Source organism: Apteryx mantelli, chromosome 7 (genome assembly GCF_036417845.1).
Source record: "Apteryx mantelli isolate bAptMan1 chromosome 7, bAptMan1.hap1, whole genome shotgun sequence".
Classification (NCBI taxonomy): domain Eukaryota; kingdom Metazoa; phylum Chordata; class Aves; order Apterygiformes; family Apterygidae; genus Apteryx; species Apteryx mantelli.
In genome coordinates, this window is record NC_089984.1 from 36,660,212 (window position 1) to 36,679,109 (window position 18,898).

The following is an 18,898-nucleotide window of genomic DNA, read 5'->3' on the forward strand; positions in this document are numbered from 1 at the left end:
AGAGATCTTCAAATATTTATTTCAAGCAATTAGTCTCTGAGTGAGCACAGTACAAAATATGACACCCAGCCAAGTCAACTGAACTGACTGACTTACCTTTCATGGCAGTACAGCAACTTGTTACAATTTTGTTTTCATGTTCAGTCATTCATTACTTGAGTAAAATGAATTTGTATAGTCCTAGATTCCTGCTTCCTATTTTTAGAGAATATTATGCAATGCTCCTAATATGGTCTTTTTATGGATTTGCCTCAAGCAAATATTTTTGCATTAAGAAGGACAGAGGAGAAAACAGAATACTAAAAAGCATAGATGGAATAAGTTTTGCTAGGTTAATATCACAATGGCTTAGGCTGCCTTTTTTTTTTTTTTTTCTCCAGCTATCAAATTGAAAAGTCATGTAATCCAGAGTCTAGTTGTCTGGGATTTTATTATTAAAACTCATTTCCCTAGTGATTTACCACAACTATCAGCCCAGTGACATACACAGCAGTTACAGGTAGCATCTGGCTATTGTGCACCGAACATCATTTAAAGAAAAGAAACATGAACACAAAGCCATTACAATTCCAGTTAAAAGACATATTCAGATTTTAATCTTGAACAAAGGTAAGCCATTGAAGAACTACAGATCCTGCAGCACTTCCTCAGGCTGGAGTGTGTGCCCTTGCATGTCCGAATACGCAAACAAAGTTGTTCGGTTTGGCAGGCAGGTAGAGTACCTACCTCCCCTATTAGGCTAGGCTACCTGGTGCACTGGAGTGTGGAGTAAACATTCCTGGGCAGCTGTCAGCCAAGGCTACTATGGGACTAGAAGCAGCTCAGCCAGAACAGCACAGACCTGTATTGTGCTAATGAGCCTTGAAAAGAGACACCACACTAATGCAGCTATATTGCCTCTACACCATATTTAATATTTGCATGCGTATTGTCACAGGTAGTTGCTAGCTGGAGGGTTGCTGCATTGTGCTCCTCCGTGCTGGCAGGCTTACACTAAGCATGTTACAAGCAAGTTCTCATTCACATTCACCAGAAGATATTAGGATGGTACGCAGCTGGGACTGTCAGCTAAGACAAGCTTGGGAGCCTCACAAGGCAAAAGCAGAGTTGCACGGAGAAAGCTCAGTGGGGAAGCCGTGCATGGTGCTGGCTGTATCAGTCAGCCTCATGAGACATCCAGCCCCAAGCTGTCAGTAGGTGGAGGAGACTAAGAAAACAAGGTCACGCATCTCCTTCACACTCCAGCAGCAGGACCAGGGGTGCTGTCCTCTGGTCCTGCAGCTGGAAGGAAAGATCAGTCAAGCTTGCCTGAACACCAGCCTGCATAAGGCCTAGAGCGCTGAGCATTACATTCTGCTATGCCAACCTTAAGCAACTGATATTATTGCTGGTTTCCTGAGCACTCCATTTACTCATAAATTTTAAAGGGAAGGGAGGAACCATGAACATCTGCTTTTAGTTAAGTGACTAAAAATGCTCAGGATTTTTGTCTTTCTTAACCATATGTGTATGTGCATGTGCTGTGAGTAGTGGCACAGACACACACACAAAGAAAACACAGCGGTCAGCCTTAAAAAGGTTTAGAAAACACTTCAGATAACAAGTAACTTTGCTGCAATTACAGTGAGGTAAAAGGAAGGCTGCAGATATTAAAGTAACCTTGGATGGAAAGGAAGAAGAAATTAGCCAACTATTTGAGGTGCCCACCATATAGCTAAGCCCGCACATCCTCAGTTTTATTTATACATATCACTCCCAGTATATTAGCTTTCCTACATCTGTAGTTGTGTGGCTATGCCTGTTACTGAGACCCATTAAATCATGACATGATTTAGAGATTTTTTTTTTAAGTAATTCAATCTTGAACAGCTGTGATTTGGATTAATTGATGAATTTTGCATTTTTGGCTCCAAACAATCTGCTCTCCAGAAGTGCCACTGAAATAGAAATTTAAAGCATTTTCTCCCTGTTCTTCTAATGCTGTAGCTGAATTATGCAGGTGCACAGATGTACCCTCAGAACTGGCAAGGCTGAAATTTTAGTGAACTTGCTACACTACCTCAGAATCTACATTCCTTTTTAGCACTGAAAATACCATTCAGAATAAAAATATGAGGAAGAAGATTATTTTTAAAAAACACAATCAAGTTTATCAAGGTTGGACAATAATGAAAACAGGCTATGGCACACTGTGTTTTTGACAAAGAGCTGTTCTGCAAGAATTCAGCTAGAGCCACACAAGTAGCATGGTTGAAGGAGAGAAAAATCAAACCTTTTCTCTAAATATTAGGGATGAAATCCTAACCCTAATTCGTAGGTAGTAGTGGCCTTCCTCATATCCACTATTTGCACATGAACAATGCTCTCACACAGAACAATTACACTGGAGTTAATGAAGCTATTCAAGTAAGCAGAGATACTCTTCTGTGAGAGGAGTCTGCAGAATCATGACTTTACTAGGAAGATGTCTTACTGTTTACTGGGCAGATCCCATTGCACCAATGGGAATTCTTCCACTGGCTAGACTGCAGCAAGTGAAAATACAAAGTAACTGCCTAACATCATCTGTGTATATGGTCTCAAATTTGAGCTCACTAAGAAGTACTGAGAAACATGTTTCCATAACTGAAAGCATTTCTGAGACACAAAAAATATTGAGAATTTTAAATGTTTAACAATTATAACCATATTAAAATAATTCTGAGCCTATAATAATCAGATCATGCAAATAATTATCAGATTATGCAAAACTGTATTCACAGGATATAATCCATTTTGTTTCATCACATAAATCATCCACAGAAGAGACAGAGGCTTACATTCCTGTCTATATTTAATAAACCAGAAAATATAAATGCAAGTGATTGAGATCAACAGTATCATTTCAGGTAAACTTTGTAAGGTTTCCATACTAGACTGGAATAAGGTTTTGAAGATTTATTTTGAGTAGTTTGCCTACTTTTTGAAGTATTATATTGGGGCAGACTGCAGAGTTCAGGGTATTATTAATAAATAATTAATACAGCTTTATAGTTATAGGTAGCTAGTTTAATCTAACTCAGGTCAATACTGACAACTATTTAGTAAGATTTTTGAAATGAGTGGGTGGTTCTCAACTCCTTCTCTTAGAGGACAGGTTCAGTCCAAAAAAGTGGCACAAATTTGCCTGTCAGGCAGTGTACTTCATCAAGAGAGACTGAAGAATTAATGGGATATAGGTTCATAACATCACAAAGCACTTAGGCTGTTTCCCCATGTCTTTCATTTCCCTTTCTGTGAGATAAGCTGCTATGTTAAAAAGGGTAAGTTCTTCCATATCCTGAGATTTTCTAATTCCATTGCAAACCCTAGAAGAGAAATTTTGAAGGTGCCCTGTGCTACCAAATTTTAACATGCTTTTGTGGGACCCAAGAGAGAGATTAGAAGGTTTCACCTAGAAAAACATCTTTAGAGTGCTATCTAAAGAGGACCTTGATTAATGATGGTTGGCAGCAAATATCTCCCTGAATGCACAGTAGTTTTATTAATAGTTGAGGTGAGTAGAAAACAAGTGGATGGTATTTTTTGATCTACCTATTGGTAGATTCTTATATGGTAGGAAATCTACCTATATGGTAAATTTTTGATCTACCTATTCCTATACCTAATACTTGCATGCATCAGCTTTGCCTGACTAGCAATGTTCAGTGTCAATAAATTGTCATCGAGTCATTTCCAGAAAGGGAGGTTCCAAAAAAATGCATCTGGACATGCATCGACCTCAGCAGCAATACGACCTCTCATATTACTCCTACCTCTGAAGACCAGCGTGTGGAAAGTTGAAACTAAGACAGCATTATTAGAGATGAGGGATGAGTGTATTGTCTATGCAGATTGTGTCTGTTGTATATTACCATATGTATACTGTATATGCAGTGCAGATCATTTCTCACACCAGCATTGATACTGCACTGGTGTATTTGGCTGTCCCAGTGAGAAGCGAAGTTGTGGGCTGAAGAAATACCATGTTCAGTGGCCCAGCTGGGATTAGCCTCTCTAGTATTTGAGAACAGCATCCTTAAAAGGGATCTGGGGTATCACTATGCTGCTCACATGGTCACCACTCTAACAGCAAAGTACATAGTATTTCTGATATGCTGTGCATGGATGAATGCAATTGCACTACAACAGGCTGTGTACGTAACAAAGGGCAACAGATGATGAATGAGAACTTTCAGAGCATATGAGCAGATGTGTCTCGTGTTGAACAGGCTTGGAGATTATTTGGAGTTGTAACTTTGGCAGTTGTTCTCTTTAAATGTTCATGAAACACCAGAGTCCAGTCTACTGTTAGTGATGTGTGCCAGCATAGCTTGTCTTTCAGGGGCTGTTCATGCAGCGTGGACCCATGGCTACCAGTTCAGCTCCCAAAGAACAGAGCTCTCTCACAGAGGCCACTTATCAAAGAGCTGTCAAAACAAATACAAAATACAAAACCGTATCTCACCTGAAGGTGAAAGGCCTTTGCTTAATTAGTAATTCCTTAGTATCCTCATTAAACTCATACACTGGGTATGATTTTATTTAAACCTTTTCAGTTGTGTCTATAACAATCTGAATTTCTCATCTGCAAATAAGCATGGCTGAATCCTCAGGAATAATCAGGAAAACTTAATTAAAAGTACTAGGTGTTAGACTGGCTCTTGATGAGAGTATGATTCTGCAAATAGTTGCAAGAATATGCCAAACTAATTAAGCTCCAAATCTGTATGAAAAAGGGACAATTTTTCCTTCTAAATTTGCATTTTGACTTCTGAAATTGCATACAGGCAGTTCCCTACATGAAAAAATCCTTGCATTTGCCCTCAGAATATTTATTCCCAATGGGTTTCAAGAATTTAAGATATATGCAACCTTTCAATGCACTTCTTTTCTAGAGGAAGGCAACCCATGGTAAAAACCATACTAAACACTGTTGATCAGAACTTGTCTGATTAAACAAGTTTTTTGAATGCATACATAGGATTTATGCAGACACAAATTTAGGATCAAATTTTCACTGCTTTGCATTCATTTGTGTATGCTTAATTTATACACCCACTTATACAACTTACTGCATAAATCAGCACTTATGGCGGCAGCTAGCTATATAAGGCCTACCTGGTACACCTCATACCTGCCGTGTACACTACAAATTTGAATGCACACATTTCAAATCTGAGCATGAATTCAGTACATGCAAATGTTTACATGCATGTGGTAAGGCATATCTAGCCTTAAATTAGAGGCAATTTGAAGCTTCTGAAAATGTCAATCTGGAAAAAAATGTACAGTGCAATGCCACACTTAGCAAATTACTGCCCTGAATACCTAATTCTGTTTTAAGACATGAGAGAGGATAATTCTATAATTCTTTAGGATACATGCTAAGTGAACCTATGAAAAAATATCCTACATTATACACAACAGCCAGTCTGTTTATCTGTAGTTCACAGAAAGAGCTAAGGACACAGGAGGGCTTAACCTGAGGTGGAATTATTAGACCTAGTCCACTGATTAGAACTACAATCTGGCGTGAAACTGCTAGGATCTCATTCTCCAAAGTACAAACTTAAATAAACATTTTGAACTCCCATTGATTCTGAAAGCAAGGAACCAAAATGTGTGTCAGCTTATGTTCTAGAACTCAATAGCAGGTTGAAAAATGTTGCAGAGTAAATGGTTTAAGGGTAATGCAGAGATCTATTATTCAGGTAAAGCAGCTGATTAAAAGTCATAGGGATAAAAGGTAAGTAGGGGATAAGAGATGTGATTTATTTCCAGTATTTGATTATAAATGTGCACTGAAGACTGTAAGGAAAATGAGCAGACAGGTTAAAAGCAGAATAGAACTATATTTATGTTCAGATCTTTTGTTACCATTAATGTTTTTTATTAAGAGTATATGTTAGACAATTTGGTTAAAAGACTGTGTTTCATTTTCTCTCCTATAAACTCGGTTTGACTACTTGAAAGATTTAGGCATGCTAAGGAAAAGGTTCCAAACTTTAGGTCTTCAACTATATGCTATTTTTGCAGCTATGCTACTTTGTCATCAGTGTACAGTTTACAATGGTTACTTATTATAGTACCAGTTTCCTATGGGCTCTTCTATATTTCATTTACTGCTGGTTACAAGGAAGAAACTATTCCTAAAAAATCTTCATTACTATTATCGAAATGCTTTTGAACATATCTGCCACATGATAACTGAGAGCCTGTTTAGTTTATTTTTTAAGAACATTAGCTTATGGGTTATATAGAGAGATTAAAGAATGATGAATATATAAGGAGTAACTGATAATTCTAACACACAGTTGGTGGTAATTACGATGCATAAAACTGTGGAGTTATGTAAACAGAACCAGAATTTGATTAGGTCATGTGATTGCCTCAAATTAAATGACTTTATCTGCAAAAACATAGTTCATGTATTTGGGCTCGCTGTGGGTAGAAGGCAGCAAAGCATCCTTTTTAATCAAGGGTAGGAAGCGGGATTGCTTCAGACTTTCTCCCAAACCAACATACAGACGTACCCCAATCTCTTATTGCACCCCAGTATGGCCACAACCCTCCGCCCCTTCCCCAGCCTCCACTGTAGCTTTCAAAGCAGCTAAGTCAGTTATGGCACGGTGACTCCTCCTGTGCCACACAGGCACAACATCTCTTCTGCTCGGTCTTCTATGGCTTTTTTTTTTTCCCCCCTGTATCTGCATTTAGCCATTATATCAGACATGGGGAATACAGAAAAATTTATGCTGATGAATTTCATACCAAAATGATTCTAAGAGTCAGTTGAATGCCCAAAGATTAAAAAGCAGATCTGCAAGAAGAAAGCTCCCCCCTCCAGCAAAAAAAAAAAAAAAAAGGGGGGGAAGGCACAGACAGAAAATGGATCTAATAAAGACTAATTTTTAACTAGAAGTGATATTTCAGAGATGGAGTAGATAACCCCATAAACTGAAACTAACAGGCCCACAACTAACATCACATAAACAGGCAGAATTAGTCTTGGTTATTGTTTCCTGAGAGGGAACTTTCCTCCCATAGGAACACAGTGTATTTCTTGAGTTTCTATTTGCACCAGTAGGGAGGGCTTTCAAGAGCACAGGCACAGGTTTTAAAAAGGATAATCATGTTTACAGGTTCTTATATGTTTAAGGGAATCTCTTTCTCTACATGTAGTGTGATTTTCTTTGCTGATACTACAGGGAAAGTAATGTTGCCATGAGACTAAGGATGAACACAGCTGCAACATCCACTCCCTTAAATGGCAAGATGCTGAAAGTATGCTTAAACCTAATATTATATGATTCATTCTGGCATAAAGGGAGAGAATATAGCAAATGCCTTCAAATCCATTTTCATCTAGTGAGTAACATCAAATCATGCTTTTTATTTTTCTTTAACTACGATATCTGCACTGGAATGCCTAAATTCATACACCTTTCTAGAATGCTTTTTTAATTCTGTAAAATTCATAACAATTATTCAGCTAAAACCACCAACAAGTCATCCTGAACATCTGAAGTTACCAAGACAATTAAACGTGCATAAGACTCTACAGACTTGAGGCCTGGGTTGTACTGGGGAGAACTCTGCCAGATAACTCTTCAAGACCTACAATAACAAGGCAGGAGCTTCTACCTACTACCACCATAAGAGCAGTAATAGAATAGTAACACTAAATTATCGACACAATTTTTATCTCCTTTACAATTATTTTGGACTGAAAATACATCAAAATCATAAGTCAAATGGAACAGTCTGTTGAGGTGTAGCAGTTAGCATGAGTTAGGCCTAGTTAGCATACTGTTAGCATAAGTCCATAAACTTTAACTGACTTTTTGCTGTAGTAGAAGTAGACAAAATATGGTCAATCACTTGTCCCAAATAATAAAATAGTCAAATATAGCCAAACTAAGCAAGCCACCAGTTGATCACCAAGAAGTTCAAGTGATCAGAAGTGTCCATGACCATGAGCAGATTGTGAGCACCACCAACAGCAACAACATATTGTTTTCTCATAGAAAACAACAGCACAATTTGAATGGAGTAGTCATCAGCAAGGTATGCTCTAACCAGTCCAGTAACTAAGGACACTTAAGAACGCTAGTGAACAGATATTTTGGAAAAAGACTCCAGGAAAGGCAGCCCCTAAACTCTACACCAGGATCTTTAATCTGTGATTAAAGCACTTTGGTATCCAAATCCATTTAGCCTCCACACTGTCCTTTGGTCTTAAACCATGACACTGGGAAACAAAACTATCAATATCCACTTCAATCATGGTGATTAAATACACGTTTCACTTATAAAAATATCATGAAATTGGCAGCAACTTAAGCAAATCCCTTTGTTTGTCTTGTAAATAAAAATTCATTGCAAAAAATGGCAGAATTGATGAAGAAATATTTTATTTGACAAATGTTAAACAATTTTGGCAACTATCAAGCTATTCTGATGCTTTAGGAAAAAACATCTCTGAATCAACAATTGTATCAAATACCTGAGATTTGTACCAATCCTTTGCTTTGGCTTTCCTCATGTAGCTCTGTGTATATACTTCTTGAGGATAACATAGTGCATTAACATAGTTTATAATAGTAAAGTATTTATCATTTGTAGAGCACTCAAACATACTATGTGGTTTTCAGAATAAATAAAGGCTATGAGGTGTTAGCTTTACTGAAGTCAACTGCAATTCATTGGGGCTTTAAAGTCAGTAGTATCTTTTCATTATCAGCCTGTACAATATCTAGTACGATAGGATTCTGATCTATAAGTAGAACTGCAAATTATTCCAGGAAAAAACAAAAAAGAAGTACTAATGACTTCCAGGATTCTATTCTTGCTCTGTGTTCCATTAGAAACATCACTGCATCATTTTCTCTTGCCTGTGTTTGCTTTGCAACAGCATCAGTCTGCTGGCATAACTGGAGATACTTTTACTTATGCAAGTGTAAATGGAAACAGAGTCATGGACAGAACCTAGTATTTGCTAATGACAAACAATGTGTTTTAAACAAAATACTTTGTCAGGTTCCATAAATGCACAATATATTATGAACTGTACTTCTAAAGACAATATGATTAAACATCTACCATCACAATGCCATATCCTAGAATTTTATTAGTAGTCATTATGTTTTAAAATTAAATTATAATGCTATGCTCCATTTTACAGCTGTTTTTTGCAGGTTGTAGTGAGCTATCTGTTATAAGAGGGAAGTATGTGATGGACTAGATATTTGATTGAGAACTGAAGTTGTCTGGCATTAGGAATACCTTTAATATGATGAAGAACCATATAAAGTAATAACTTGGGCTATGAATAGCTTGATTTGGCTTGATCTGATGTGATTCAATTTTCTGATTCTGGTTTATTCTAGTGCTTTGTATTTTTGTGGGTATTTCTATAATAGGATACCTATGTGAAATGTAGAAACAACTGTGGCTTAGGGGAATACTGCAAATGGTACATCTGCTTTCAGTAGCAATAATTTGCAAAATTCTTTCTGAGAGTAAAAACTATAATCTGTCCATAGAAATTTCAACTTTCTGTAAAGGTATGCAATACACTTTAATAAAATGGTATTTTTGTAAGTCATTAAATTGGTTTTTAGGAACCTCACACTCACTTTCAATTGAACAATTATTAAACTATAAAACAAAATTACATGATTCCTAAAACTACAATCTGGAGTTTTACAGTCTACTATAAAGCTTTGTATTATTATAATTCACTAAAGATGCTTAGACTATTAAACTTTTAAAAAATGAACTGTAAAATATTTTATCATTGACAAAATAATTCTGAAATATTATGCTCTCCAATGGTATATGTGTACCATATTTTGGTATAATGGGAAGCGTACTTACAAAAAAGCATTATTTAAATTGTCGTTCTAATATGGAAAATAAACCATTTTGCTATCTTTCAGTAACAGAAGTTTATTAAACCTGATTTCCAACATATTTCTACATTAAAAATGTTTAACCAGAGAACTGATCATTAAATATAAGGTCAATTTTTTAAGAGAGCTCTATGTGCCAAAGAGACTGAACATTAACTGATGCACATCTGTATAGCTGTGATGACAACAGAGCCATGCTGATTTACACCAGCTGAGAGTTTTCACCTGTATTTTACTCCACAAATTGTAACAGAATTTGTAAGTAGGCCCTATGTCCAAGGAGGAAATTAAACTAAGGCTGGTAAATGAAAACAATTTTCTACTGGCTACTAATGTCTGATGTTTCACAGCAACACTGACACTAATATGACACATCTGGGCCTATAGGATATGATACTTGGCTATATCCTCAAACTGTTCCTCTGATGTCAAAAGACAGGCAAAAGGTTCCCTGTACTGAGAAGTTAATCAGCTAGCTTAATCAGATCTTAACTTCAGCAGGATTTCAACAAGCTTGAAAATGATCCATCTTGTGTGGTCCTGAAACTCTTTGGCAAAGGCAGCGCAGCACACAAGTGCAGTCTTGTTCCGAGCAGGAGCAGTCATCATACCATAATACAGATGTATGTATATGTTCATTGCAAACCAGCTTTTTGCCACTGAAGTTCCCTGTTTGAAACAGCAATGCAGGAGGACTGCTGATGGCTTTCACACCTGGAAACTCCAAGACACTGGCTGTACAGCCTGAGAACCTAGACCCACCCACCTCTTATTGCACCTAACTTTCTTCAGTTGTGTCTGGAAGGTGCAAGAAGTGTGCATTACACACAGTCATGGGGAACCTTATTCTCCTCAGAGCACATTTTCTTAGGATGCACTCTGCCATAGTGCTGAAGCAAATGAAGATTAACTTCACTGGAATCAATGTCAATGGACAAAGCAGTCTCAAGTTTGGTGAAACACAGGATTTAGTTCAGTGGTCCCCGAATTAGAAGGGTAAGACTAAAGATGAAACTTTAAATTATCCCTAGCTGTCAGATATTAATCTGAAAATGCAAAGCACACAAGACTTCTTTAGGTAATACAGAAGTGTTGCTGAGGTAAATTAAAAAATGTTGATTTTTTAGAAGAAAAGCTGCCAATAGGTATTCTGTAAATCATTTGTGCCAGCAGGCTGTCCCCATTATGTCAACTAATCCTGGAAAAAAGGGAGGTAAATTTAAATCTTCTCATATGAAACATCTAATCAATATTCTAATTTTGGTTTTTTTTTGTTTTGGGGTTGGTTTTTTTTTTTAATTTGTTCTGGCACAGCAATGGGTGTTTTATATTCCTGCTATTCTTTTGCCCCAGACTGAAACTTTCTGAATAGGAGCAATGTCTGGTGGAAGATGCCCAAATAAGAGTCCTCCTGAGGGACAGACCTGGCAGGGCATTTGAAAGGAGAGCACTTGTTTTCTGCAAAATGCAAAAGAAACAGAAAGATCACAGGCTAAGTGAAGGGAGCAGGGAAAGAGGGTGCCAGCCACATGGAATAGCTAATACTGGTGCTATAAAGTTCACTTTGTCTTTATTCCAGAGTACTGTTTCAGCAATTGTACTAGTCCTTAATCAACAGAACACCTACATGCTTCCTGTGTTTCCTATTTATGTTCACCCACCACCCAATTACCAATCCATGAAGCTCTACCCCTGCTGTGACTTGATCCTCAGACCATTACATCGAAGCTTTTAAGCCTCTCCTAACACCTACATATTGATTTATAATAATAATATTTAGCACACAGGTAGCTACATTAAGTAATTATAGACAGTATTTCAAACACAGGATTAGCAGATCCTTACCCAGCGCTGAGGATCTGCAACACTTAAACCTACAGCAAGCTAAAAGCACAGACATTTTCAATCTGTGAACCACATTTAAGTCCTTGTCTCCTCAGAGAACTGAGTCCTGTCTCCTGTTTTTGTCCTAAGACTTGTCATAACCGATTTTTCTTGAAGTCCTTAAAGTTCTGAAATTATGTGAATTTGTGGGAACCCCAGCTTTCTTCTGATGAAGGAAAAAAAAAGATTTCTGAAAAGAACAGTTTGAAATATGATCTACTTGTATTCTAAAGACTCACAAATCATACAAGCAAATAGAAAGAATTCACTTATCTACGTTTCTAAATTTTTTTTTTTGCTTCTTGTACTCCACAAAATACCTGTGCATTTTAATTCCTATCTCTCTCTTTTTTTTTTTTTCTGCTGAGAATACAAAAATATTCACATTCTGGACTTGACTGCGAAGTATCTGCCTTCAGTATAAAGGGCCATGCATCTCAGTTATATCTGTGCCCACTGCCCACACTTCTTCAGAAGCAAAGAAATCTTAAATTCCCTCAATGCTGAATTAAGTTTTACTAGATCAAGACACTTATAATAAATGTGATAAGAGAAAGAACAGAACTAGCTAGGGAGCTGATAGATTTTGATGCACAAAGTCAGATTTAAATGTCCTTAATCACAGCAATTTCTATCATTTTGAGTCTTGTGCAAAATGTCCTCTACACTATTATAGCAAATCCTGTTAAAAAGTCTGCATTTTTTATTTATCTATGATGATGTTGTAGTAACATTTGGTCTAATCTACTCTAATCTATCATTTGAATTTTATATTATTATGATATTTCAGTTCCCTTCACCTCTCCTAAATATAGAAACAGCAGTTTTCTTGAAGAATACTTTGGGGAGTACAAGTCAAACTCATCCTTTTGTCCTTTTCAAATAATTCAACACGATGGATCAAGCAGTGGTGGTAGAATGCAAGACTGAAGCACCATAATCTTTTGGGGTTGGAGTGCTGAACATGAGTTATGATTGAGAATGAAGGAGAAACAAAATGTCAGTTAAATAGAAAGCATTAGAGTACAGTTATCAGAGAAAAGATAGGGATGACAATTGCTTAATAAAATCTGTCTGTATAAGGATGACGTTGGTATTCACCCTTTTTCCTTCTTTCTTTTTGTACAACATAGCTTACCAATTATTTTTATATGTTGCTGATCATCCTTTGCATGGTGTTTAGCATCTTAAAAAATATTTGAATTTAGCATTTCATATAAATCTAACCATTATTTACTCTTTGCCTGTCATTAGCAAACTTTCTTAAAGGTTTATAAAAATTTATAAAAGAGTTTATAAGACGCTTCTTGAAGTTAATCATCTTCCTGGAGAAGATGGAGTGCTGATTTAATTTGGGGATAGAAATAAGAGTATATTATATTACAGAAAGTAATGCATATGTAAACACAAAATAAGCATATATCAGAAATCAACATATCTCTGCACCAATGTGAAATAGGAAAAATACCGCCATAATAGGAGAACCTACAAAATGCTTGTAACAATGGTAATTTTAAATGAAAACCAACTTCTAAATGGTATCACGGAAGCAAAAATGATGTAGAAGTCCTTCAACAGGTATTTGAAATAAATACTGAATTCTGATGAACAGCAAGCGTTTTCTTTAAGCACTCATAACCCTTCCAGATTCCCAGGCATGCAAGAGAACACAGCACAATGACAAAACCATTAGTGTATTCTTTCGTAGTGTGTTTATGCTTTTCATATGACTGTTCTGAACAAGCCAGAAAAAAATGTATCAAAAATCACTCAGCCGGTGACACTCTTGGCAGATTAGTTAATGCCCTGTATTTTACTACCTCAGGAGGTTAGTATTTGTTCATTTCTACGGCTATTTATACTCATCAATCACTTCCTGCTCTTTCCTACTTACTGTATTTTTCAAATCTACTAACTACGATAGGCAGCCTTGAACCACCTCAATGATAACTTTCTTCTGCCCTGTCTGTCACTGTCTTTTTGTACTGAAGCAAATGCTTTTAATTCTACTTTTCACAATATTTAGGCTATATTCCCATTTTGAAATATTTCAGCTCAAATGCTAAGTGTATAACAAAGCCCTTCAGATTGTTTTTGGTAGCACAAGTGCATGTTTTGAAAATACTACAAAGGCATATTTTTCATGGGAGGAAAGTCTTGGAATGAATATGTTTGTCCAAGTGCGATATGAATGCCTCCAGTTCTTTTGTAAAATTTGAACTGAGGTTTAAGTTTCACATGCAAAGTGGCGCCATACTGTCCAACAAGCACAGGACTCTCTTTTTAAAAAAGGGGAGGAAGAGAGCTTGGTTTGGCTCAATTTGTAAGTTATTTTTTGAAAAATGCAATAAAATATAAAAGCTTTGTTCTTTTTGTTCCAGTTCTGACACAGGGAAGTAGCTAGCACCAGCATGTTGTATTTCACAAGAATAAAACTGCTTGATTCACATAACTTTGGTGACCTTTCAGTGCAGACATCTCTACAGCTTCTGCAAACCAGCAGATCATTTATTTAAACCAAGTTGTTTTCCCAAGAGATCCTTTACTTCTTGCGTCATTACTGATCAAGTATATAAGGGATACATTTGAAGTTTGACAAACTGGTATGGGATGTGACTTTAAAATGTCAGAGCATCAGGAGTAAGGTGGGGAGGACAGGGAAAGAATTTCATTCATTTTCAAAACACTCGGACATATATTCAGGGCTGGGGAACATTTGCAAGTCAAATGGAAACCAATGGGATTTGTGATTCCTTATCATTTCTTCAGTTCATTATTTATTGTGCGTACTTTGGTAGCATCTGGAGGCCTTATTCTACAAGGGACTGTACAAACACTGGAGGCAAACATGATTTCTGCCATAAAACAACTTTTTAATATAACATGAAGCGAATCAATAATATCCCGTCAAGTTCTTGCTTTAAATACAAGATGTTCCAAGTTCCAGCTTTAAAAGATTAAATTTCTTTTAGCCTATTTTTTTCTAGTTAAATGACTACTGCATATGGAAATATGCATGTATGCCTACAACTATCACTCTCTTCTCAATAGCATACAAAGCTTAACTAATAATGAGTGTACAGTTATGCAAAAATAGAATCAAAATTAAACAACCTAAACTCAACACCATCTATCACTAAACCCATATACTTGAGACTCAGTAATGCCAGTGGGGAGTGTTAATTCATATGAAATTTGCCAATGTGGTATGCAAAGTAAATGAAAACAAAAAAAAGGATTAAGATGAGAGAGTGGTGAAGGAAAAATTAAGAAGTGAAATACATTTCTGAGATATATGAACTATCTCTTGAAGTGAATGTGGAAACTCTGATACTGTTTAACATCTAAAGTACAGAATCAAATGTTTTATAAGCAAGTGAAATGTGAATGTTATCTCATAAGAAGACGATGAGTGTGGAAGTGTATGTGAATCGAAGATAAAGGCATCTTCATACCAGATGAAACTTTTAAACCTTGAACTTTGAGACTTTCATTAGTACCATATAGCAATTGTCCTTCTGTAAGGATACAACTAAAAATGGGCCAGACTGATCTACCCAGACCTAATTTGGTAATTTTAAATCACCAGAAATTTTTATAATACAGGATTTCTACAATCTTCGGGCCTAGAGATGCTTTCAGTTTACACTTCCTTTTTCCTCATGCTCTTTCCTGCCTAGATTTTGTAATTCTCTCCTGCCCAAATTCTCCAGGCTTTCTAAGAGCTGCATATACTGCCTAGCAAGTGGCTAGCTTCTTTAATAACCAGAATTGATGACATATCATGAACTGGCTGACTGAAGTGCCAAAGAATATGGCTGCATCCATCGGCCAAAACTTCATCAAGACTTTGAGTCCAATTCAACAGAGTACCTGAACCAGCACAGCTTGTATCTTTGTCTAGTTTCCGCACCATGTAGTTTGTAGCATCCCATATTCCCCAATATCTACACCTACTCAGCCTAAATAAATAAGTCTATTTGCACTAACATAACGAAATAGCTGGAAGAAGGCAACACGACATGCTAGCTCACATTAAGACTTATCTTTGAATTTGGATTATGCAGGGGATTAATTTCATCCGACCTACACTGGCAGACCCTCACTGGTTTGGAGAGTGCCATGTTCATATCCAAAACTGTGATAACAGAATAAATCCAATGCCCTGTTTCTGAGCCATGGAGCCAATGCAATCCACTCTAAAATATGCATGTTATTTTACCTAAAATATGAGTCTGATATTTTACAATGTATCAAGCTTGTAACTACAATGTCAGAATAAACAGATATTTTAACCAAAGTGGATATCTATTCATGCAACAGCAGATGACTCTATATATGAATCTACGAACAATTTCCTTTTATGCACTGCAGCAATTACAAGGCTCTCTCACCTGCAAGTTTGCACATGCTGGAGAATCATTGTGGGTTGGTATTTCATTGTTGGTGGTCTCTGAACCCATACTTTTAAGTCTGGAAGCTGTTGTAGTTGTGGCTGTAGTGGTCTGTACAGGTAGGATTGGCTGCCACACATTCACATCAGTACCATTGCCAAAGGCCTGAATTGCATTTTCTGAAAAATACATTACGGATGAATTTCAACTTATAAACAAATGGTAGAAAGCAGAACTGATATTTTTTTTAAATCAATGCTAAAGAGTACAGGTAAATGGAATATTGTTCTTCCATGGAAAACGTTGATATATAGAAATTCAATTTTTATTTAGAAAAGTAAATTAATTTTTGACACATCAGAAACATGAACTAAGAGGATTCAAAATTAATAATAACATACCTAATCAGATATGGCATCTTCTGTGCAATATTCTCAGTCATTCCTGACAGAACCTATAAAACTTACTGTAATCATGTTTGCTACCATCTAAAAGCCTAAAAAATTTACTATTGAGATTTAAAATTTAGCTTGAATGTTATGTCCTAATTCAGACAGGTGATGTTACATAGCAAACTACAAACAGAGAGTAGGCAACATATCAGTTTCTACAGCTTGTTGTATTAAACCAATATGTCCATAACTACAAAATGGTTTAACTAAGACAATCTTTTCCTTAAAATTTTTAATCAAAACCTGCATAATTAGGTCAGGGAAGCATGCTTCAACTAAAACTTTGGAATATAAAAGCTAAAAAGTTTTCACAGTTTCATGGGATTAAAGAATGTGTTTATAGCAAGAGTAAATTGGTTGCTTTTTTATAAACAAATAGAGAAATAGTTTTTAATCAGGTCTTTGGGGATTCAACATGGATTTAGGGATTTCTTATTTCAAATTCATTGTATAAGAAATCAAACAATTTCACTGGGGACTAATATGTGGAAGTTATTAATACTACTTCTCATTGGCATTCCTTGCCTTATAAAATAATTTACATTTAATTCTCATTTTAGAAAGATGTACTTTATTCTAATACTAGTTCTTAGAACTCCAACAAGCACAGAGATGGATTTATAAAAGGCACCACAATTAGTTAGCTTGATGGAGACAAAGTGGGAAGAATAGAGTGATATTTTTACTGGTTTTACCTAAAAAAGGCAACATATAAAGCAATATATTCCACTCAAAGTATTCATAAGTGTCTGAATGCCTTCCTAAATTAACCGCTAACTGTTTCCATTATTGTAAGAATCACAAAAATATATGCAGTCCTTCCACCTTTCTAAACAGAAATGGTTTTGTAATTAGCCATCTTTAATTATGTCTTCAGTGGTCCCATATTGCCATAAATTTTTTTAAACACATTCCTCATATATACCCCCAAAACACCATATGACTGCAAAAACATGCTTCAGATGTCTAACTGCTCTAATGAAGGGCTCTTTCAATACTCTCTGTTAACTCATTGCTTTATGTTTTTCCTTCCACTTGCCAATTCTTTCTACCAACTGCAGTATAAAGCAGGTGTGAACAAATCCTTCAAAAACCACTTAATTATCTTGACTCCAATTCAGTTCAGCAGGAATTCTAGAGTATGCAAAAATTTGTAGGATCAGGCTATAGGGATTAGAATAACTGAAAACTGAACACATTGTCAAGTCATTTGCTTTTGGAGTAACTAAAATAAAATCTTAAGATGGATTTCCAGAATTTGAAGGGCACCAAACCATACTTGTAGAGGCAGTAATTAGGATTACAGTAATATTTTCAGTAAACTTGCATCTTTGAATAAACAGGAAAAAAGTATAAGCAAGGTAATACACAATCCCAAATTTTAGGGTGGAGTGTATTTTATTTGTGCCCTATTAATCTGGATTTTTAGCTGCAAAATTGAATCACTTTCACAGTTCTGAGATAAGACCCATTTTCTGCAAGCCCACATAGACACACATTTTCAAACACATGTATATAGAAAAGCCAGGTGCCTCAGTACCATATTTAACTTTATTGGGACTAGTCACTAAAACAAACTGGAATTTTCGCTAGTATTTTCACATCAACCTTTCAAAAGCAAAATTTCAACTCCAGTTTCAACTTAACTTCTGTTGCAAAAGGCTTTTCTACTCTAGAGTGGAATTTCTGGGCAACAGCATACAGAGATGCAAGAAAGGCCAAGATTTCAGGTGTTTACGTGGGACATGGGAGGCTCAGGTTCATATTCCAGCCCCACATCAGGCACAGTAGGCTCCTGGGTCTCCTGCTTTCTGAGTCCCCTAACCCTCAGGCTATAGTCTAGTCTAGAGTGCAGGTGTCTGTTGTCTGAGCTGTTCCACTTCACATAAATAACCAAATAACTCTTGGAATAAATATTTAAGCTAGGTTTTCCACATTTTCTGTAAATGCCCTAAATCACTGGTTTACTTCCTAGTCTGAAGATGAAGAAGATTCTAGCAAAAAAGAGCAACAAGAAATTCCCAAAGGTGTCAGTTTCATCCCATGTGGAAAAGGAATTTTTTTTTTTGTCAAAAAAAAGGAGGGGGTATTTTAATTCCTCAGCCAATAAACAAATGCCATCTTTTCCAGGCACTGAAAGGCTATTAATGACAACAATAACAAAAAAATTTGAACTTTTCCCCTTCTCTGTGAAGGAAAGAACATTTTATTAAACCAGAAACACCTTTAATTT

At 36.2% G+C, this 18,898-nt stretch overlaps 1 protein-coding gene across 1 annotated transcript in view; it reads right to left on the reverse strand.

The window, feature by feature from the left end:
• The window catches only part of GFRA1 (GDNF family receptor alpha 1), a 143,507-nt gene that overhangs the window by 10,420 nt on the left and 114,189 nt on the right, over window positions 1–18,898 (reverse strand). Inside the window, 1 exon segment of the mRNA XM_013948689.2 lies at window positions 16,214–16,392. Within this exon segment, the coding sequence (XP_013804143.2) occupies window positions 16,214–16,392 (179 nt within the window).